The 24,578-nt window shown below is 39.9% G+C and overlaps 1 protein-coding gene and 1 long non-coding RNA gene across 2 annotated transcripts; one reads left to right on the top strand and one right to left on the bottom strand.

Moving 5' to 3' along the window:
* Positions 1-12,781: 12,781 nt before the first annotated feature.
* LOC141629091 (uncharacterized) lies at positions 12,782-20,787 on the bottom strand. The gene is made up of 3 exons (XR_012537225.1): positions 20,209-20,787; positions 14,134-14,201; positions 12,782-12,965 (listed from the first exon to the last, which is right to left on the bottom strand). It is a non-coding gene; the product is annotated as an uncharacterized LOC141629091 (long non-coding RNA).
* A 1,552-nt stretch (positions 20,788-22,339) lies between these two features.
* On the top strand, positions 22,340-23,581 carry LOC141638144 (putative F-box protein At4g22030). Its single transcript, XM_074447562.1, has one exon. It carries the CDS (start codon positions 22,340-22,342, stop codon positions 23,579-23,581), a length of 1,242 nt encoding a protein of 413 aa, XP_074303663.1.
* The last annotated feature ends 997 nt before the right edge of the window (positions 23,582-24,578 follow it).

The following is a 24,578-nucleotide window of genomic DNA, read 5'->3' as shown; positions in this document are numbered from 1 at the left end:
CGGCCGTAAGAAAGGTAATCTGGGAGAACATCATAACTCGTTTTGGGTTACCCCAAGTCATGGTATTTGACCACGGCCGAGATTTTTGGAGTGACATGGTGATGAACTGGCTAGAAGAGCTCGGTATCAAGTTTGCATACTCCTCCGTCTGCCACCCTCAGAGCAACGGGCAGGCGGAGGCAGCTAATAAAACAATCCTAAACGGGCTGAAAAAGAAAGTTGAAGATCTAAAGGGAAGGTGGGCTGATGAACTACCCGGCGTCCTATGGTCCCTTAGAACCACGGAGAAAGAAAGCAACGAGTACGATCCATTCCACTTAGTCTATGGGTCCGAAGCCGTCCTGCCAATTGAAGCATCGGTGCCGACGTTCAGAAGGCAAACCTTTGACCCAGTCGAGAATGAGGAAGGCCTGAGAGTCTCCCTAGACCTGGTCGAAGAAAGCCGAGACACGACACGGCTCAACTTAGCCGTTTACCAAAACAGAATGAGAAGAGCCTACAACCGAAGGGGCCACAAAAGGGACCTAAGAATAGGAGATCTAGTCCTAAGAAAGTCGGCCGCCACCAACAAAGGAAACATCCATGGCAAAATGACGGCCAACTGGGAAGGACCCTACAAAGTGGTTGAAGAAATGAGGCCGGGTACATACCGGCTGACAGACATGGAGGGAGTGCCTCTAATGAGCCATTGGAACACCGACAATCATAGAAAATACTTCGTATAGCGGCGGAGGTGTCCGGGACCGTTGTGGGCACCCCAACGCTTGATTATATCTAATGAAGAATGTTCCAAGTTTTCTATCAAAATGAAGTGTCCCTCCCATAGTCATGCCAAGATATTTACAACAAGAAATCAAACGTAAACTCGATCACCTCGGCCAAAGCCGGGGGTGACGAGGGAAACGCGACTTGCCCCACAGCAGTTGATTCAACATGCTTAGGAACGTATAAGTACGGTTGAGAAACACAAATCGGACGCCTCGGCCAGGCCGAGAGTGAAAGAGGAAGCGATCAACACGTCTACAGATACGAACGCTGTCGCACCGTAACCCCGATTGCCTCGGCCAGACCGAGAGTGACGGGGACACAACGACCGATACGCTAACATGTTCACAACGGCGATTGGGAAACGCAAATCTGACCGCCTCGGGCGGTGGAGGAAGCGACCGACACGTCAACATGTTTAAAAACGTTAAGTACAGTTGAGATACGCATTCTAACTGCCTCGGCCAAGCCGAAGGTAGGAACGGAAAAAAGCGCTCAATTAATAACGAAAGAAGACAACTCAGATGAAAATGAGATAAAGACCTCGGCCAAGCCGGAGGCAAAATAAACAAACTCTTATTAAAAATGTTTACAGGTAATACAAGAAAGAAGTCGACGGCCTTCCCCATAGGGATAGCCTAAACACTACCTACCAAAGTTTACAAAAAAGAAGGAACAACAAAAGGGTACAGACATAAGACATTAAGTGCCAAAAGATGGCAGGGAGGAAAGGCTCAATAGTTGGCCCCCGAACAGCTGAAGCTATCCGAGATGCCGGGTGAATTTGGTGACGACCGCCCATCTCCCTATGCCTCGCCGCCGCCATCGCGCGGTAGCAAGATCACCATCGATGGGCGACCCGAGAGCCGATCGGGCGCTTCACCGCCTTTTTGCCCTCTCAGTTTCCTCTCAACTTCCTCCCTGGCCGCCTTCACCTTTTCAGCATGGGCCGCCTTCTCCGCAACCTCCTCTTTCTCCTTCTTCACCTCTGCCTCCTCCGCAGCCTTCGCCTCCGCAGCCTTCGCCTTAGCATCAAGCTTATCATCAAGCAGCTGGTCAAATTTTTGCCACGGGAAGGAGCCTTCAGGAAAGAGCTCTCCGATCACTTCCCTGGCAGCTTCTTCGGCCTGGTACCGGTATTGGGCGCACATGTTAGGGATGACGACGCTTTGGAGCGTCTCAATGTCCAACTCCCTCTGGGCGATGATAGCCCTCGTGTTCCGATGTGCCTTCGCCTGGGCCGTATACAGGGACTTCCATTCTTCCCTCTTCTCAACAGTAAAGTCGAAGGCAGCCTGAAGCTTGTCACGCTCCTCCAGCAGCTTAGCGGCATCAACCTCCGCAGCCTCAACCTTGACTCTCTCAGCAAGGACCGCCTTTTCAGCGTCCTCCCTAAGTTTTCGCTCAGCAAGGACCGCCTTTTCAGCCTCGACCTTGGCCCTCTCAGCTTCCTTCTTCGCGGCGAGCTCTCGAGCTGAGCCGCTTAAGCTGTGGAGCAGCCTCAGCCATGACCTTTTCTTGCTCCATAATATGAGCACCGGCCATGTCAGCCCACTTCGCCAGCTTCTGGGACAACTTTATGCCCTCCGCCCTAATCTGGGCAGGGGAAGGCTTCGGGGAGGAGGAGACGACGGCGGCATCTTTATCACCCGTCTGCGCAGGTCGCTTCTCAATACGCCGTTCGATGGGGCCGGCGGCCGTGGCGGTTGATCTACAAAAAATTCGGACAAAGCATCCATGTCAACATTCATTGACATGCCGGAGAGCCTTGTCATCGAGAACGCCTAATGAACCAGCTAAATCTGAGCCACAGGTTAGATCTGTACCAGGCTTGGCCTTCTTGGTTGGAGGAACCATTTCTTTGCCGGCCTCGGTAGCAGTAGCAGCGGCAGCAGCAGACGCTGTCTCTTTTCTCTTACGTAAAAGAGGAGATTCCTCTGCAACGGTGACCTCCTCATCGGTAATATCGACGACCACCATCTTCTCCTTTTGGACCACAGGGATTGAAGGTTGAACTGAAGTTGACGCCGTCGCCGCCATAGACATTGCTCTTGGTTTGCGGCGCGGCACTTTACTGGCAACCTTCGCCTGGGCCGCCGTCACATCTAGGGCCTTCAACTGCTGATCCATAAGGTCGTTTGGGGACGGTCTGCGGTCACGTGCCTCAGCCTTAGGATGCAGCTTAACAATTTTCCTGTCCTCGCCGAGTCCCAACCTCTTGAGGGTATCCGCAGACAGATCCGGGCCAAAACGGTCTGCAAAAGAAACGAAGCAGGAGTTAAGCAAAAGAAATAAATCAAGGTTCAAAAACAGAAGCATAAAAAGCAAAAATGGGCCTCACACCGACCCCACTCACCCTGTTCGAGGGCCGGTATGAGGCCGACGCGGCAGAGTAGCTCATCCTGAAGAATGATCTGCGTCGGGGGCATCCATCCCTTCGGCGTCCCATCCTTCTCAGCCTCAAACAGCTTCATTGCCCGTTTTTCGTCCTCATTAAGATGGACCCTGATGGCGTCCATCTTAAGCTTACTCCGGGAGAAATATTTCTCACGCTCCCCCCGATTCTCACACCGCAATTTGACACGGTGGTGAAAGGACCGGGGCAGTGGATAATCCTCCGGAACCTCAACGTATACCCACCGCCCCTTCCAGTCCTTGCAAGAAGTAAGCTTAGAGACGGTGATATAACCCGCTCGGTCAGATCTTTAACCACCACCGAGCCGGCTTGGGTGGTCTGTTTAAGATGATGGAGCCGGCGGAAGAGGTTCACCGTTGGGGCCTCCCCTTTGAAAAGACACAACCATACAAAACCAATAATCGTCCTGATGGCCAACGGATGCAGTTGGGCCACGGCGACATTCATGGCTTTAATTATGGCCATAACGTACTCATTCAGAGGAAACCGGAGCCCATACTCCAGGTGTTTGATGTATACGCCGATACAGCCCTTGGGAGGGCAACAGACCGCCTGACCTTCCTCAGGAATAATAATTTTATACTCCCTGCCAAAGGAGTAATGGTGTTCAAAAAGCTCAGAACCGGAGCAGTTAGCGAACTTATTTGTCCAGGCACGATTAGGACTGCTCGAGCAGGCATCACCGTGATGCAAAACAAGCGGCCTCTCTACGGCCGAATGGGTCGCCTCATCATCAGTACCCTCAGAATGGGTCCCTTCATCATCATCATCATCATCATCCTCAAAACACTCCAAAAACTTTGGATCAACTTCAGGAGAAGGAGACCTGGGCCCCCCAAACCCTATCGGGGTGACGGCCAGCGCCTCCTCCTCATCAGGACGCGGCGGGGAGCCCCCCGGCGCAGAAGTACTGGGTCCAGCATCAGCAGAAGACATAATGACAACAAAAACTTGACAAATAAAAGTTGAAAATTTTGTTTGTTTACCTTGGAAAAGTGTTACGCCGAGTAACTCTTTGAAGACTAGAGAGAAGTTTCGTCGAAGAAAGCTAGAAAGAAGAAATTTTTTTTTCAGAAAATGAATTTTGGTGGCCAAAATCGGAGGGTAACTGCTCTATTTATAGAGCAAAGCCCATGAAACGGACCAATCAGGGCAAAGCCCATGAAACGTCAACCAATCAACGCCGAGCCACGTGTCAAGCATGCAACCATGGAATGTCAATCGTCAAACAGTTACAAAACTTCTTCAGCACGCTCCTTGACAGAATGCCAATCGACGTATCTTCTTCAACACGCTCCTTGGTATCTACTTGCCAAACGGCCCGCTGTTCAAACCAAGCTTGGCAGCACCGGCCGGGGACATTCAAAAGCTCCGGCACTCTCAACCCCGGTCTCAGCCAGGGCCATTTTCTTTTCCAGATCTGATGTCCATTACACATCCATGTGGAGGGGGGATATGATATGATACGTCCTAAGCAGAACCAAGCTGAGGAAGAAGAAGCCGGGGAAGAAAATTCAACTTGCGCAGAATACGCTCAACACTCATCGAAGGTCCATACCACGGCATAGACTACGCTGGGGGCAAATTGATGGGGCATATTCTGCACCAGCTGACCGAGTCAACATATTGAGCAAGGTCAAATATATCCACAGCAAGTCAACGTATCAGACAGCCTAGCCGACTCAGCTTGTCGGCCTGTCACTTGGGTCTCGGCTGGTCAATCAGCCAGCCGAGAGACATATCCGCGTACTCATATCCAAGACCCCTCGACCGGCCTGCCATGGGTCCATCGGCCGAGGGTAGAACGGTCTTTCCACCTGTTAGCCACTTGGCCACTACGTGACAAAAGGTGAAAGTCTATAAATACTCCTCAACCCTCATTGAGGTAAGGATCCGAAAATAATCAGTTAAACACACTAATCTGGTATAAACTCCCTTATCTCTCTACAATATATTTTGTGCCAAGTAACACATAACTTAATCCCTTTTAAGTTTACTGACTTGAGCGTCGGAGTGAGTTCGCTCGGTGCCAAGCCGAGTCCTCAGTTTGTTCATTGTTTCAGAGAGGCCGAAAGGAAGAGTCAAGCAAAGTCATCATTCTACAAGCTTACGTGGTAACAAATCTGCTCCGTAATCACACCCGGAACACAAACCAAAACCAATAAAGTGAATACAACTTAGGACAACTACAAAATCATAGCTAAGACTCGTGACTGTGATACTACAACTGGTGATGACGACTTCCCCATGACTGCCCAAGCTCACCAAATGCAATACCTGTCAAGTCTGCTCACCATCCCCGAATGGATCACCGCAGGTTTTACAAAACAACAACAACAGGGTCAGTACCATTCAATCAATGTAAGACAAACAAACAATGTAACCGACCGATCATCCTCCATAGTAACCGACTACACACCGAAGTGTGTAGCCCTACCAGATTACCCATCGCAACAGGTAATCCACTCCGCCAGTGGGTGACCGCAGCCCATCCCCACCAAGTCCAGCTCATCAACGAGCGACTAACAATCCCTGTCCCTTAATGTGCACATCCCCTCCCGTGACGGGTTCCACGGAGGGCGAACTAGGGTGTGAAGCCACTCCCGCAAGTGACTCCACCACAATCACAAACACCACAGCATCACAGCTGTCTCAACACCACAACCGTCACAACACAACCACAACACCACCGTCACCATAACACCCCTACTCCGATGATCAGCAGATAACAACAATTACAACACAAGCACATTCTTAAATCAATTAACAGTAACTGAGTAGGGAAACCTTACCTTTTTCGCAATCCGCTTACGCTGCAATCAACCATACAAATGCATAACAATTACCACATCGTCACCTACAACAACAATCATATAATTCTAGTTACTAACTGCAAAACCCCATTTCCCCTAATTCAAAGAATATAGACAAACCCTAGAATTAATCATCAACAACATAGGGATAAAGACTTACCGGCGAAAGAATGAAAGATTGAACGCAAGGACTACGACAATTGCCCACACAGTGGAGGATAAGGGAGTGATTAGAGTAATCGTAAAATGTTTAGGGTTGTAAATGACGTTTAGAAACTGACTTTCAATATTAAATAACCCTAAACACTCCCGCATCAACCGCTGAAATATTACTCGCCAAACCGGATACTCGGTCGAGTAAAGTGTATACTCGGCCGAGTATTCCTCGACAGAACCCAAACAGACTACACTCTTGACACTACTCGGCCGAGTAGGCTCTACTCGGTCGAGTACTTAGCTTATAAAAATCCGTAGTATTACAGTCTTTCCTCCTTAAAAAGAACTTCGTCCCCGAAGTTCCTACCCAACCTATAAAACATGAACACCTAACACTAACTCCGCCAACCACGCTTACTAGATAACATATTCTCTCGATATAGACTCCATAATATTATCGAATAACCACAAAATAATGTTGCCAACCTTATCTCACTTCCATAACACTCACTAGCAACTCAATACCAAGACAATCTACAAAACAAGATCAACCATCGAAACGGAATGTTATAGTTAAAGCCTAACTATTATAAATATTCCTATTACGCTCCCTCACTCAAATGCCCGTTGGGCTTGAAGAGTGGTTAGTTGTGTACCGTCTCCTCCGTACCGTGTGCTGGGTTTCCACTTCGAGTTTTTGAGGAGTTTTGAGGTCGTCAGAATTTGAACCCGTGACCTTCGGTCACACTGGCTCTGATACCATGATAGATGAACCAACTCAACCAAAACCTTAAGGTGATGGTTGAAACCCAACTATTATAAATATTCCTATTATTTAGTCATTATCATTGGCTTAGTACTCCCTCCTATTCATTTTAACCTTCCCCTTTCAAAATGACACGCAAATTAAGGGTAGGATTATTTTATTGTAAAGTATTGTGGTGGTGTAAGGTAATTGGAGAGAGGAAAGGTATTATTGTGGGGTAAGATGATTAAAATAAGTATTGTTGTGGGGTAAGGTGATTAAAATAAGATAAAGTATGAGTATTGTGGGGTATTGTTGTGGGGTAAGGTGATTAAAATAAGTATAAAACTTTACTAAATAAGGAAAGGGGGAAAGTTATATGAATAGATGAAAAAGGAAAGGGGGAAGGTTAAAATGAATAGGAGGGAGTATTATGTATTCGAGTTATGTATTCTCCCCAGTGTCCTCACTATATGAACTTGCAAAAATATTAGCTAGATTGATGATTGAATGGATTTTACCAGCTTATTAAGCATCGCCCTAGTCGACTGCATGTGACAGGATTTATCAATTAATGGATTGATAAATTACTAGTTTAAATCCCGCGCAATGAAAAAAGCGTAGCCTAACCGAGTAACCGGAGCTCACTTATAAAGTTATAAACTAATTAAATCAAATATAGTTCCTGTACAACCTGAATTTACAACTCCAACTTAATCACATTAACAAATACAAGTACAAAATATATCGTCACAAATATAATTAAAAGAAGGTACAAGGTTTGAACCCAAAACAAAGCAATACTGAAACACAAAGTAACAATACGAGCTATTTAGCGGAAAACAAAAATACAATAAGAGGTCTATACTGCTACATTTTGGGGCTCATCGGCTACACCTCTTTTTTCAATTTATAATCTCCCTCCCTCTATTGAATTAATAGTAGTATTTGAGGGCACTTAATAATAACGTTGATCCTTCAGTTGCCTTGCAATAAGAAACGCTTAAAATCTATTGGAGTTCCCTAGCCTATTAATTTCTTTTCTCTTTTCTCTTAAGTGTCTATTTAGTGTGTGAATCAATATGAGGTGGAGTAACTAATGGGAATAAAGAGGCGATTAGTCTTCTTCATTCAATAAGTCTCACATTAATTTTACTAATCATCCAGAAGTCTACTTTGTGTGCCTTTTTCCTTGTGCCACGTGTGATTAAGAAAATGCTCAAGTAACTCTTTTTATATTATTGTATATTGTATAGATGTTAATAATGGTGAGTGTTTAGTAATATGAAGAGGTTTAATTAATTCCTTAACATGTTTTATTACAAAAAATTCAATTTTAATTATAAATTTGAAATTTATTAACATGTTTTATTACAAAAATTTCAATAATAATGTCAATATTAATTATAAATTATGAAATTGGTAAGGGTTATATAAATTTTGGAAAACAACATATTTAATATACAAAATTAATTTAAGAATAATGATAATATCATTTAATATTATAGATATAAGTGAATTAAATTAATTTATAGATAAATATTTTAAATTAATGTCATGTAATAATAAATTGATAATCCATGTCACATTAAAAATATGCAACATCACATTTAAATATGCCACGTCACATTAAATTTTAATCTGGGTGACTTTTTGGATCTTACGTGGCTTTGTCTAGGTGGCATTTATTTTTCATTTTAGGGTAGCCTTTTAATTATATTTTATAGAATTCTATGTATTTCAAGACTGTATATTTTTAAATGGATCAACAACTAATTGCTCGAACAAATATTAACAATACGATAAACATATCAAAACTAAAACAGATAAACCCGTGAATTTCACGGGTCACAAACATAGTTGTAAATTTTTTTGGTATATAAAAAGTTTCACAATTTCCCATATTTGATCTCTTCTTATTGTCCCAAGCCATTTTTCCTCCGACCATTTTTCAAAATTCTTTTAAATGTTTGTGTTGCATGTTTAGTTGTGTTTAAGGTATCTATTAGAGGGCTTATAATATTTGTTATCCTCGATGTTTTTATGTAATTTTTTTTAAATGATTATTTTGGTAGGTTATTCTACAAGCCGTTTCCTTTGATTTTGTTATTTGACATCAGATATTGGCATTTTAACTCTAGTGCTACTAATTTTCTATTAACTAATATTGTAAATTTATTTGGTAATGTTACAATTTTTATAGTGTTGACGATAATTAGTAAAATGTCGACGATGTTTAGCAGGTTGGATTTAAATTTACAACACATATTTTATATTCATAGACTCATTCTCGTTTTACACCCAAGCTCATCTTCTAATCAATGTCTTTTGACATCTCATTTCTCATTTAAAGAAAATCATCCATCCATTTTGCTCTAATTCAACTTATTTACTAACCAACCTCCACCATTAAACAACACATACCATTCACTTAAATTCAACGTGATTCTATGAGGTGTATCCAAAATGTGTTCAAATATCATGGACACATGCCCAAATAAATGAACAAAGTTAGACATAGCTTTATGGTTTCTGACACGCTTTGGGGCATTGTCCCATGAGTGTCGGTGATCGGCACAGTGTCAGACATGAGTACGCTGTTTATGAGACGTGACCGTGCTACCTAACTTAATACTAGACCAAGCAAAACTGACCCGACCAGAACGCGACCGACGCCCAAATTGAAGATCTGAACCCGACCACGACGATTTTTCTAGTCGTGGTGATAAAGCATAAACAAGTTGTAAAGATTGAAACTTTAATATGCAACAATATTTGAGGAGTTAAGATTTTTACAAGTAAACATGCAATAAGTCATTAATAGGTTATATAAGACTAATTTAACCAAAATTAAATGTAAATTTAGCCTAAAGATGGTAACTTTGATAACAAGTAAACTAAATATTCAACCTTGCATGAAAATAAACTAAGTAACATCAATAAACAAGAACTAGAACAATAAATACAAGAGATATATAAATTACCAATACAAAAGGAATTGAGAGATAATGTAACACCCCCATACACTAAGGTGCTTTACCAAGACCACCCTAACACATGAAGATGCTACCATCTCTATAACACCCGGTATAATTTGATAATGATTAATAAAAGAAACCGTAAATTAATGGTTAGTTTAATGGTCTAAGTTACGGTTATAAATAATAAATGAGATAATTTTTGTATTACATGAAACTGACTTATTAATAAAAGTGACGAAAGTAAGTTATTAACTTGGATCGAAAAAGCAACCCGTATTGTATTAATTGAAACCGTAAGAATAAATTTTAAAAAAAAAGAAAAATTAATTAAGAAAATTGAATAAGTCGACACAAAGTGTCCCAGGCTCAGAGTTTACTGACTATTGAAGCAAAAAAAAAAGAAAAAAGAAAAAAAAAAAGAAAAAAAAAAAGAAAAAAGAAATCACCTAAACTCTCATTGATCAAACCCTAAGAAATTAGGAGAAAAATTAGAAAAGAAGAGGAAATCAGCCTAATTGATCTTTTGTTGTCACTTTTGCTCTTAAATCTTCTTTAATTGGGTAAGTTAATCATAATCTATTACTTATACATGTTAATTCTAGTTAGTTAGAGTAGTATTTGTCACTAAAAGCATGAAAATTTCATTGATTTTTGATTGTTGTTATGATTTGTATGAACAATTCAATCAAAGGGCTTTTGTGACGATTTTGTTAATAATGTTAGATAAGGTATAACAAATATGAATTAGTCTTATACTTACTTGTTTATGATTGTTAATTTTGTTTAGGGATTGATTAGGTCGAAATTGGGATTTATTGTATGAACTAAGAACATGGTTGATTGAATTTTGGTGGTATTGAAATTGCTGTAACTTTGATGAATTTTTAGTTAATAATCGGTGCAGAATTGGGGGATGATTATTAGAGATGAAATTTTAGTTAATGAACTGTAGAACGTGTACAAAAAGTTTGGAAATTTTTCAATATACTGTTTGGTCTGGGGAGCTGCTTTAGTAAGAGCTGGACAGAAATTGAATTGTGCTGAAAGTGTGTGCATTAGTCTTTGATTTATCTATTCATGCTTTGCTGTTTAGTAGGAAAATTTATAAAAAATTGATGGTAGGTAAGCTTGATATGAGTATGACATAAACATGGATCTTAAAGCTAAGTTTTTGGTTAATTTATTTCTTAAAGAATGTATACAAACCTTATGGTAAAAAGGGAGGTTGGATTTATAAACGGTTTAGAAGCCGTGAATTTGCATATAGGTTGGATTATTTAGCTTATGTATATTGATATGGAATGTGTATATATATATATATATATATATATATATATATATATATATATATATATGTGTATATATATATTGTGTAGACTCCGAGTTTGTAGCCGAGGAGTTCTAGGAGTTGTTGCGGTCATTTTCGTGAAGTGCCCTTTTTCCAATAAGGTAAGGAAAATGCTTGTCATTTTATAAAACTATAACAAAGTACTTGGGAGATTATTTTCCTTATTTATGTATTGATATAATATTTTACAAAGAAGGATGTTGAAATGGTTTGAAGTGAGATATTTACTAATGGAGTTGTCTTTTGATTTAAAAAGTGGTTGGTAAAACTAATGGTGAGTATTGTTTTGAAAAATTATCGCTTATTTCTATTTTATGAGCGGATAGATATGTGAAATGCTTTAAGTTTGGAAATCAAATTTTACTTCTTTTATGGATTTCATGAGGTAGAGGGGTAGATTGTTTCCACGGACAGGAACTCCTATACAGGTGTTCAGTGGGAGTTAGTTGATCGAAACCCCGCCTTCTGATCCTCCTCTTTGAGGTAAGCTCTTTAAGGGGCGTGCACGCTCGGGACTTTTGGCCATGTAATTACATAGTTGGAGAGGTCATCCTTGGTTCGAAACTTGGTTGACTGAACCTTCTATAGTCCTCTACCCGTATATTGTGATAAAGGATTAATGGTACACATTTTTTAAAAATAATTTACAAGAGCTAAGTGGTTTAAAGCTTAATTGTTCCTTACATTTTTATTTAAATACTATATATATATATATATATATATATATATATATATATATATATATATATATATATATACTAAGTATTGTAACGAAACTTGGTTTTCCTTACTCAACCATGGTTGGTTGATATTTTCGGTTTTGTGTGTCCACCCAACTCTTTAAAAATGTGGTGGGTCTGTTATGAACCATATGGTATTTTCCGCCGTATTGGGGAGCAGTGTTTGGTAAATTTAGTTAAACAGGTGAATGAGTCTTTTGCTTGGATAATGGCTTGGATGTTCGGGAATGGGGAGTGACGTTTCTACGACTACTAGTTTGCTGAAATGGTGATCATGTCACTAGACTTTCAGTCCGTCTTGCTTCAGACCGCCTTATTTCAGACCGTAATAAGACCTCTCACAAGTGATAAGCACATGGGTGGTGAGACACCCCATGTGCTTTCCCACTCCCACCCTAAATGGGTTTTTTGTGAGAGGAAATGGTATCCGTCTGACAATTTCAGACAGATATGGCGGTCTGAAATAAGAATTTGTGCTAGACTTTTGTTATATTTTACGCTTCCGGAGGATAGATTTCAAATGGACTTTTCGGTTTAATTTTGTAATTTGGAGTTTCCAAGTACGAAAATATGTAATTATCGTCTTAAATTATTTTGGTTAATTTTAGTTATATTTTACCTCCAGTGTAAATTTACCTTTGGACTGTAATCACTGGCACGATTTACCTCGTGCTCGTAGCCCTCCCGATTTGTCCGTTAATTATTAATCATTAGACAGAAAATTAAAGAAAAAAAATGACGGATGAATTTGGGGTGTTACAATCTCGGTTACCCGAGGTATAGTAATCAAAGTAAACAATAAAGAAACGTCCTTTAAGTAAAAGTTTAATGTGAGTACAACAAAACCGAAACTTAAATGTAAAAGCACACTGTCTCAAAACTGCAAACCAACTAAAGTAAAACTGTTTTAACAAAACACAACGGAACACTAAGACTCGGACTCGTCGTGACTCCATCCCCAGCGAGATCCCGCGCGTATCCAAGATATACCTGCTAATCAGCTGCTCACCATCCCCGAATGGATCACCACAGTTTTCAAAACATTTAAACGGGGTCAGTTACTGTATAAACAAGATAAGCCAATAACAACAGTCAATTACACAATCACATTCCTCCAACTCCGTCTCATCACCAATCATCTGACTTAGAGCTGATCAAATGGCCCATGCCCATTGGCCCTATCCAACCCGACCCGTTTTTAGAAGGGCGTGGGCCTTTTGTTTTGGCCCAAAAAGCCCATGGGCTGACCCAAAAAGGCCCAACATATTTTTGGGTCGGATTTGGGCCAAATTTTGGCCCGGTCAGGCCCATATTTATTAATAAATGAATAATTTTACTCATAAAATCTATTAAAATAGTGTTAAAGTTATGAACAACCTTTTTAAAAACTCAAATATATTTTTATAGATTTATAAATCAATGTGCATATAACATAAATGATATCATGAATGCATGATTAAGCATTCTAAAGTGGCGGTATTTGTCTTTATTTTATTTTGGAGAGCAATTCATAAGCATTTCATCATATTTTGTACAATTTTATATATAAACTACGTAGGTTTTTAAAGTAGTAATTGAAGGTATTATGCTAATTATTTTCTAGGGTAAGTCGTAAATTTTAGGGTCCGAAAAGCCCATTTAGGCCCAAAAGCCCGAATTAGCCCATAAGGGTCGGGTTCAGGCTTGTTAAATAAGCCCACGCATTTGGCCCGACCCAGCCCGATCCACACAAGTGGGCCTTTTTTGTTAGAAAAGCTCGGCCCAAGCCCGCACTGGCCCGACCCATGATCACTTCTAATCTGACTACACACTAAAGTGTGTAGCCCTGCCAAAATATCCATCGCAACAGATATTCCACACCGCCAGTGGGGACCGCAGTCGTACCACCTAAGCCTCCCTCAAAACCATAGAGCGAATAACCCATGTCCATTAATGTGCACATCCTCCTTATGACTGAAACCACAAGGGGCGAATCAAGGGCGTGAAGTCACTCCCGCAAGTGACTCCACTCAGCCGAGGGCGCACCTCGCGAACCACGGACAAACAACAACCAATCCACATTACTAATGTAAACATGCCAATTCCAATTAATGATAACAATAATCATGCCAATCAACAAACATGCCATCTTAAATTATTTACACAGTCAACTGAGTAGGGAAACCCTACCTCAGACTGAATCACCAACAATCAACCAAAAGCTGCGGATCAAAAACCTTCTTCTACGAAATCACCTCCTATAATCAATAATCACATAATCACAATCTATCACATGAACAATCCCAAAACCCCCCTAATCACCCAATTAGGGTTTAATCAAGTTTAACTATTTGACATAAAAGTAATACAAAGATCGTACCCACAAGATGACGATCACAAAGATGTAACAAACTCAGGAATCCGACAACCCCAGCCCTTGATTTGATAGCAAAGAGTGAAAAGGAAGAACGTCGTTGTTTTTCTTTTTGTAAAAGTTTAGGGAATAAAGTAAAAAGTAAAAAAGAAATTGTCGAAATCACTTTATATAACTCTTCACGCATTACTATCTATCAAACCCAGCCGAAAAATTGTAAAACCCGACTTACTCAATCGAGTACCCACTACTCGATCGAGTTGCCCCTACTCGATCGAGTAACTATGAAGCAGAACACTGTCCAGAACGCTTACTCGGTAGAGTACCCAATACCTCAAATATCTGAGGTATTACAGTCTTTCCTCCATAAGAATGAAATTCGTCCCCAAAATTCAAATCCATACTGAAAAAAAAATTCACTATACTCAACTATAACACAACGACACAACTATAACTTAAGACAAAACTTAAACACAACTTACTATAACTCAAAACAAACACTAAACTTTCCCAAATTTGGCCAAAAACCGTATCAAAACCTTATGCGATCATCTCCTACCCTCCTTAAAGAAACATGGCTACGTCCCCTAATTGGGTGATTTATTTTTGGTAATGTTTATTAATTAATTAGATCGTTCTCACCGAATGACCGTTCTCACCGGATCTACACACACACTCTCTCTCTCTCTCTCTCTCTCTCTCTCTCTCTCTCTCTCTCTATATATATATATATATATATATATATATATATATATATATATATATTGCCATGTTGCCTAGAGCCTTATAGATAAGTCAGTCATTAAATTCAAGATTAGCTCAATTCTCATGATCAAATTGTAGGATTAAACAAATATTTATTAAAAGAATGACTCTCATCTTGATTTAGACAAAAGGACTTAAATGACGGCTGAAATCATATTCAAACCTTACTTAGGCCTTGTTTGATTGCCTATTTAATTCATGGAATTTTTTTTTTTTTTTTTTTTTGACAATCGGGTTAACGAGACCTACATATTAATAGCACGCTTAGCAATCCTATGAGCGGCTTTATTACAAATTTTAGGAACATAAGCAAAAGTAATACAATGAAAGTTTGCCGCTAGATCGGTTATATCGTCAATAGTGTTCCTTGTCCAATGTTTGAGTTGAGAGAACTGTAGGACTTGGGCAAGAACCTGTAGACAATCAGAGAAAATGTTAATATGGAGGATGTTGCGCGAGAGCGCCCACTTTAAGGCTTCCCTAATTGCCAAAGCTTCCGCTTGTTCAGCATTCTCCGCCATTCCTTTGATACAGAATTCAGCAACAATATCATTATCAAAAAGGATGCATCCGCCAAACCCAGCAGCAAACTCCTTAGACCATGCCGCATCCACATAAATATGAGACCGAGAGCAACTCACAGAACTCTGAATCAGAGGAAAGGGTACTCCATTCCTAAGGTTAGTCAAGTCCTCCTCCATCGGTGTTTGGAAAGCTATGGACCCCGATTTTCCATCTTCAGCAGAAATAGCTAAGTTAAGAGAGTCTTGGTAAAGAAAGATAACACCAATAGGGGAGCACTCGGTACTATCAAAAATCTTTCTTCACCTTACCACCCAAATAGTCCAAAAGGTACACAAAAAGGAGAGACAAGCCTCATGCTTATTATCAGCCTTAAAAAGAACAGCGAGCCAATTGCAAACCCAAGACCGGAGACTCAAATTATCCCCTGATTGTGCCCTAATCCCCAGGAGACTTCCAGCCCAAACTCTGTTAGCAAATGAACAGTCCGAACAGTGTTCCGATGATTCCGTTTCTTGTGAATCACAAAGCACGCAAGTAAAAGGACCATCAAAGCCCCTCCTTAGGAATCCTTCCCCAGTGGGCAACGATTCCGTGAGAAGTTTCCATAAGAGAATGATCCAGCTTTTCGGCCCTGGCAGGTTCCAAAGTATTTTTTGAAAGACACTCATACATGCAGCAGGAACTCTTGATCGGTCCTTCGAAGAAGCTGAAGTGTTCCAGTAATTTTGAAGAGCAATGTGATAGCCAATCTTAACTGAGTAATTCCCAGATGACGAGGCAGACCAATAGAAGATGTCGCTGCCTTCAGAGCATCGAATTAGGATAGCAAGAATGTCCTTAATGGAAGTTTTATCAAAAGACATAGACACAAGTCTATGGTCCCAACTGTTGCTGTTACAAATAAGATCTTTGATTCTCAAATTACACAAGTTGGGTGAATCAGTAAGAAGCTCAGCACATCGTGGTCTCGGCACCGTTCCATGAACCCATTTAGTATTCCAAACACCAAGGTCAGAAAATGGGGAGAAGTTCCAGGCTATATGAGGTTTGATGAGTTGAAGGCCCCAAACAATACCTTTCCATCCCCATGAAGAATTACTCTTGCCATCGTTAAAAAGCAGATCACCATCACGCCACTTTAGGCCATATTTAGCACCAATAGACTTACAGAGAATAGAATCTGGGTGAGTGATCATTCTCCATCCAATCTTTGCTAGAAGTGCTTGATTGAACTCCTTCATACGTCTGATACCCAGACCACCATTCCTTTTGGGTTGACTTAGGAAAAGCCTACTACACCAGCTAATAGAGGGAGATTTCTTATGACCCGCCCACCAAAAATGTGACAAAATAGCATCTAATCTTTTTGTCACACTTACCGGTATTTTGAATACCGATAGAAAGTAAACCGAGAGGGAGGACAAGATAGAAGAAATCAAAGTCAGTCTACCTGCCGGCGATAGAAGAATGCAATTCCATGAAGATAATCGCTTCCTAACCTTATCAATGATAAACTCAAAAATTTCCCTTTTACTTTTATTCCCACCTGAGAGCCCCACGTCCGTAGGAATACCCAAGTAAGATCCCAAATTAGTGCCACACGGTATGTTAAAAGTTTTCAAGCATTTTCGAGCAAAGGACAGACTAGAGCTCGAACTTAACATCATAGAGGACTTATTATCATTAATAACCTGGCCGGAGGCATGACAATAATCCTTAATAACTTTGTCAAGGCTTTCGCAACTCTTAGAATTACCTTCAATAAAAAACATAGAATCATCCGCAAAAAGCATATGGGAGATAGGGATACTATTTCTGCTGATCTTTATTCCTCGTATAATCCCCTCCTTCTCCATAGGTAGAATGTTTAACGAGAGAATTTCCGTGCACATAACAAAAATATAAGGGGAAAGAGGATCGCCCTGACGAAGGCCGCAACTCGGGTGGATTCGTCTTGAAGGAACTCCATTTACCAGAATTTCATAAGACACCGTCGTGATACACTTCATAATCAGCTGAATGAAATTAGGAGGGAATCCCATCAAGAGAAGCGTGCCTCTGATAAAGTTCCAGTCCAACCGATCATAGGCTTTACTCATGTCAGCTTTAAAGGCCATCTTACCCATCCTATCACTTCTAGATGAAGAAATTTTGTGTAATATTTCATTTGTAATTAAAATATTATCACCAATATTTCTCCCAGGAACAAAAGCATTTTGAAAGTCACCCACAAGTTTTCCCATGTACTTTTTCAACCGGTTAGTGATACATCTAGTAATGACTTTCATTATAACATTGCATAAGCTAATTGGTCGAAAATTATCAACTGTTTCAGGGGCACTAGATTTCGGGATAAGAACTAAGAAAGTCTTATTTAGAAATTCGGGTGAGCTATTACCATTGAGGATAGCCAAGACAGTCCCAACAACATCATGCTTAATAAAATGCCAACACTTATGGAAGAAGATAGCAGGAATACCATCAGGTCCCGGGGATTTTAACGGACCAAGTTGAAACACAGCCGTACGAACCTCCTTAGGGGTAAAACGAATGCAAAGTGCATCTCTGTCATCAGAAGAAAGGAACTCCTTATTAATATTGAACAAATTTCGCACAGTAGGGCGGTACTCATCAAAAGTGATCTGATTCACTCCTTCCTGAAATAGTCTAGAGTAGAATTGGACAAATAATCCCTTAATACCCTCACTGTCAAAATTCCACTCCCCATTATCCATTTTAATCCCAGCAATGTAATTCCTACCTGCCCTACCCTTAACCCAATTAAAGTAGTACTTGGAGCATGTATCCCCCTCGGTGTTCCATTTCATCTTAGCCCTCTGTTTCCAATATTTAGCCGAGACTTTAGCATACTCCACTTGACTAGCATACGCAGCGGTGAAAGTTCAAGTTACTCCCTTCGTCTCAATTTCGTGGAGCCCTTCAACCAAATTGTCATCAAAATCACTCCATTTCTTGTTCCATTCTTTCCTCTTGGAAATAGACCAAAGACGCATACAATTTCTAGCTCTTGATAACTTACGTATCATTCTGACGGTGGCAGAGCCTGAGACTGGCTCAGTCCATTCGTTATGTACCAAGCGAATACATTCCTCATAATCCAGGTTCCAAGCCTCCATACGATAAGGTCTTCTACCATTACAAGTAATTAAATCTGTTTCAAAGATAATAGGCGCATGATCTGAAACTTGAATAGGAAGATGAGTAATACCAGAATTCGGAAAAATATCATTCCAATCCCACGATCCATAACCCTTATCAAGTCGTTCCAACACTACACTATGATCTTCTCTCTTATTACACCAAGTAAATCTTGACCCCTTATATGGAATATCCATCAGAAGATGCTCAGCTTTCCATTTATTAAAAAGAGCAACCCCCGGAATCCGACCCTTACTGCCTCCCCATTTATCTTCTTGATAATCAACTTGGTTAAAGTCCCCTATAAGGAGGAAAGGGTTGTCAAAAGATCGAATCCATTCACTAAGATCATTCCAAACAGCTTCACGTTTATGGGTGACTGGTTCGCCATAGATAAGACATAAGTACCAAAAACGACCGCTACATTGTGTGACTTTGATAATAATGAAGTTTTGACATGCTAGAAGACATTCAAAATTGGCATCATGTCTATAACCAAACCAGAGACCTCCTTTGGTTTCATCAGCATCGACACCAAAACTCCGAGAAAACCCAAAAGAACGAAACATAGGATCAACTAAAGCTACTTTACATTTTGTCTCAGCTAAGAAAATAAAATCAAAATAAGTACTCGAAAGAAGCGCCCTAGTCTTAGCGATTGTAGAGGCAAGAGGATTATTAAATCCCCTAACATTCCAACAAAGTCCTTTCATGAAGAGAACAACCACCACAGCAATACCAACCAACTCCACACCAAGCTCATAACAACACAGCCCAACGATTCCCCCACCACGAAACCAACCCATAAAGGCTCACCAGAGGCAGTCAGAAGAAAACAGTAGCCATCCAAAAGTCTCATAGAAAACCAATTGAAAACCGGGCGAAAAGGCCACTACAAACCCTTACCAAATCAAACACAAACATGCCCAACACATCCAGCCAACACTAGAGAGAACCAATTAAAAACCCGCAACAAACGCAGGAACATTAAGTAATAAACCTCATGACCACAGCCACCCCAATAGTCGAAATAACACAGACCCTTACCATAAAAAGGCAAAAAGCAAGGAGAGGAGCACTGAACATGAACCCCGTAAAAGACACCCAATTTCACCAAACGACACCTCCCAGGACCACCGCCATATAAGCAAAAGGCCGGACAAAGGGACGACAAAGACAAAACTCAAGAGACACAAGAACACAATAAACAGGCCAAACCAGGGGTGGGGGGAATGGGGGGATCACCCCTAGGTTGCAAATATGGTTTTCGGTGACAGGACAAGGGTACGGAGGGACGGGAGTCCAACACAGATGGAGTCCGAACCATATAAATGAAAAGAAATTCCGACCAATGGGTTGACCGCTAACAAACATTGTGGAGGAACAAAGCCAGTGAGTGACACCCAAACCAAAAACTCCAAAGATAAAGACTGGCTAATCACCTCACACAATCACACCATACTTCTTCTATAAACCCCACGTAAATTCCAATTAAACCTGCAAAACTAAAATTTGTTGCATTCCAAAGGCGACATACTGCTTTTTATTAAAATTTCTTCAAAAATCAATCAAATGATTTAAATAGCGCCAGTATCGGCTCTCGCGAAGAACATGCTAGTGTCACGCTGATTTAGCCACTGTTACATAAAGACCTCGCTTACCCACATTAGCGACAGACGAGATGAGACGACGATGTACCGCACTTCGCACTCCAAGGTGAACCGCAAACGGGAAGAGGAAAAAACGATGGCAGGGGAAATCGATCCGCCGGAGATGAGCAAAGACACCGCCTCATCTCCGGCGGACAGCCGGTCGGCAGAGGAGCGAGGGTGTCGGGTGGTGGCTGAATGTGGTGGATTAGGTTAGGGTTTTGATTTGGGGGTTTTTAATTTGGGGGTAATTCACTCTCTCTCTTTACGGGTATTGCCCAAATCTTAGAATGAATATGTTACCTCAATTCATGGAAAAATTAAAGTCCCATGAATATAAACGAGGAAGAGTGTTTGGTTGCCATATTTTTGGCAAAATGTAGGCATTCAATATTCCTAGGAGTTTTGAATGCCTACATAATGAGGGAGTTGGATTACCTGCTCCCCGGCTCCCATAGGTAGTTTAAAACTTCTATGGAATTCAACTCCTACATCCGCAACCAAACATGTTTTCCGAATTCACGTGAATTTGTATATAGAAAAATAATTCACATGAATTGTATTTTTCGGTGTTAATTTAATTCCTAAATAAACCAAACAAGGCCTTAATTATTTCAATAACATACACTATAAGATGTAGATCTACATCATTGTATGATTGCAAGAATGTATATGTACTAAAAAAAAAACATTTAGAAATATCTTTGAATTGTTCACGTACAAAAGAATAAAATAGAGTATTGATCGAAGTATTGTTAATGTATCATTACTCATTAATGGTAATTGCGAGAATTTTAAGAAAAATTAAGGCCATAAATTTTATTTAGATTAATTTTTTGTTGTGAATTTTGTTTGAATCTTAAGTTTTTTATAAGACTATTTTCATGTTAAAGGCAATCTAACATCTCAATCCGTCTTATTTGAATATAATTAACGAATTACATGATTTATTTGTTGTTATGTATAAAGTAATAAAACCCACTTTTTTAGAGTACTAAATTAGAAATACAAACAAGCATTTTACAATAAGGGGGATAAGAGTGGGAATAGGAGAACGTCCTCCATGCTTATGTTCCTAGTTCCTACAAAGACAAATAAGAGGAAAATAAATGGGTCATTGCATCAGAAAAGCACAAGTATGAAATAGTACATTTATTGCTTGACAACCCAACGGCCGGCCAACAAAATTATCTTTCCAATAGAGATAGTTGTAAGAAAAATTACTAGTGTATTAATCTAAAATCTATTTGTTATTAATACTCCCTCTGTTCTGGTCAATTGTTATCCTTTAATTTTGACACAAACACTAATAAAAGGGAATGGTCAATTATAAGATGATAAGTGGACCAAATTGAGTGTGAATCATCAAATTATTCATCAAATTAATGCAATTCTAAAATAGAAAGGGGAACAATTGACCGAGATAGCAAAAATGAAATAGGACAACAAGTGACCCGTACAATATTAATTAAGAAAAGTATTATTTGTCTTATAGCCTCTATATTATACTTCGTAACAAACAAATCAAAGAACTAAAAATTTTACTACACCATATATTGAACATGGAAAAGACCAAGTTAATCCTCATAGTATAGCCATGAATAATTGAATTGTGGTGGACCTTATGATGTACTAAGTACACAAGGAATGAACAAGTCTAACCCAAGGCCTAGTCAAAACCTAAAAAAATTCATAAAATTTCAATGTTGACCCATTTTTCTTCTTTTCTACCCCATACTATATATACACCATTCCTCCGTCTTTCTAGCTCATAAATTCATAATCCACAAAACCAACTTCTCAAAAACCAAACTTTCTCACAACAATCAAACACCAAAAACACACCGAAAACACTAAAAACAGAAACAAAGAAAAAGAAAGATTTCATAATTACATTCATATTATTTCCGTCCAAAATATAGTCATGGTTTCATTACAAGCTTGCACAAACCTCTCATTATCTACAAACCATCTCTTTTCGACCCGAAATCTTCAAATTTCGAGCATAAATCGACCCACAACTTATCTAAAGAAACCCATGATTGTAGTGCCAAAGCTACCAAATATTGATCTTACCAAAAACCTAGTCATGCAGGACATAAACGGAGTAAAGACAATTACGTCTAGTCCAAAAAATATGACGACCGATAAAAAAGACGACGTAAAAATCAAGCTTTACGCGATTTTAGAGGCGATTTCTGATAGAATTGAGATGCATAACAACGTGAAAGAGCAACGTGACAATTGGAATTCATTGTTGTTAAACTCTATTAACATGATCACGTTAAGTGCGGCAACAATGGCGGGTGTTTCGACCATGGGAAAAGATAACTTGGCGTTGAAGGTATCTTCCGTAGTGTTATTCACAGCTGCAACAGGATTGCTTTTAATTATGAACAAGATTCAACCTTCTCAATTAGCCCAAGAGCAGAGAAATTCGGTTAGGTTGTTTAAGCAGCTTAAAACACGAGTCGAGACCACAATGACTGTAGGGAACCCGACCCGTTTAGACGTTGACGGGTTTATGGAGCAAGTATTGGCCTTGGATAGAGCGTACCCGCTTCCCCTATTGGGAGCGATGCTTGATAAATTCCCGGAGACGTACAAGCCAGCTAGATGGTGGCCCACAAGGAAACCGTCGTCATTGAATAAAATGACGTCGTTTGGGAGTAATGGTTGGAATAAAGAATTGGAGGAAGAAATGAGAGACATTGTTGAAGTGATTGAGAAAAAGGACATTGAAGATTATGTCAGGCTAGGTACCAAGGCATTGAAATTAAATAAAATGTTGGCGGTCGCGGGCCCGGTGCTTACCGGGATTGCGGCCGTTGGGGCAGGTTTTGCCGGGCATGGGGCCGTGTGGGGCGGGGTGGTGGCGGCCGTAGCCGGGTCGATGGCGGGTGTTGTGAACACAATAGAGCATGGAGGGCAAGTAGGGATGGTATTTGAGATGTATAGGAATTGTGGAGGGTTTTTTAATCTTTTGGATGAAACAATTGAGACAAGTTTAGAAGAAAGGGATTTTGGAAAAAGAGAAAATGGAGAATTGTTTGAGATGAAAATGGCTTTGAAATTGGGAAGGAGTTTATCAGAATTAAGAGATTTGGCTGATAAATCTAGAAGAAATGGAGGGTTTGTTGATGAATTTGCAAGCAAACTTTTTTGAAGCAAGAGTAGGGTACATATATTAATTAGACGATCTTAGATGTAATTATGGGAATTCTTTCATTCTTTTATTTGTTTTGATCATGTACGTACAAAGATATACTCTTAATTAGAGAGGATTAGGGTTAAATCATTCTTTCATATAGCTAGATGTAATTATATTAATTGATGTAAATTTTTGAACTAACATGAGCTTTAGGGTATAATCTCTAACTCCTTTTGTTACCCGTGAAATTCGCGGAACGTCTCATGTTATGTTAGGTATGTGAATTTAGTCGTTATTGATATAAATTACTCTCCCTGTCCCGGCCATTTGTTGTCCTTTTGATTTTGGAAGACTAAGAAAAGGGGAGATGACCAATTACTAAATGACAAGTGAAATGAATTGAGTGTGAAGAATCAAATTACTCATCAAATTCATTCTTAAAATAGAAATGGCAACAAAGGACTAAGACACCTCAAAATGAAAAAGGGCAACAAATAACCGGTACAAAGGGAGTAATAGTAACCTGAATATATTAGCTAAGAGTTTCTCATTGTAGATGATCGTCATACATAAAACATTTAACACGGCAGTTTTTGGAGTTGTGCAAAAAGAAAAAACAAAAACTCTGATATTAACAAAGTTAATCAATGAGTCATTTACGAACCATCTTTCTCTGAGTTGAAATATTTGGTTAACATACTTACATCTTATATATCTATCTATATTATTAAGGTCTTGCTTGGATTGAGGGTAAAAGTAGGGGAATGAATATGGGAGTAATAATTAAGGTGTATTTTTCATGTTTGGCATGAGAGTAATTATTCACCTCCTGAATCTATTACCCTCATGGAAATACATTACCCACTCTCCCCCCGGGTAATGATTAAGGAAGTAAAACATACTCTAAGTAATTATTACCCTTATGCCAAAACCTATCATCAATGAACTCATTACCCAAGTAATTAACTTCCCCGGAATTATCACCCAATTAAATTTTACCCCCGAATTATTC

This window comes from Silene latifolia, chromosome 2, assembly GCF_048544455.1.
Source record: "Silene latifolia isolate original U9 population chromosome 2, ASM4854445v1, whole genome shotgun sequence".
Lineage (NCBI taxonomy): Eukaryota > Viridiplantae > Streptophyta > Magnoliopsida > Caryophyllales > Caryophyllaceae > Silene > Silene latifolia.
This window is presented reverse-complemented; position numbering and strand designations above follow the sequence as displayed.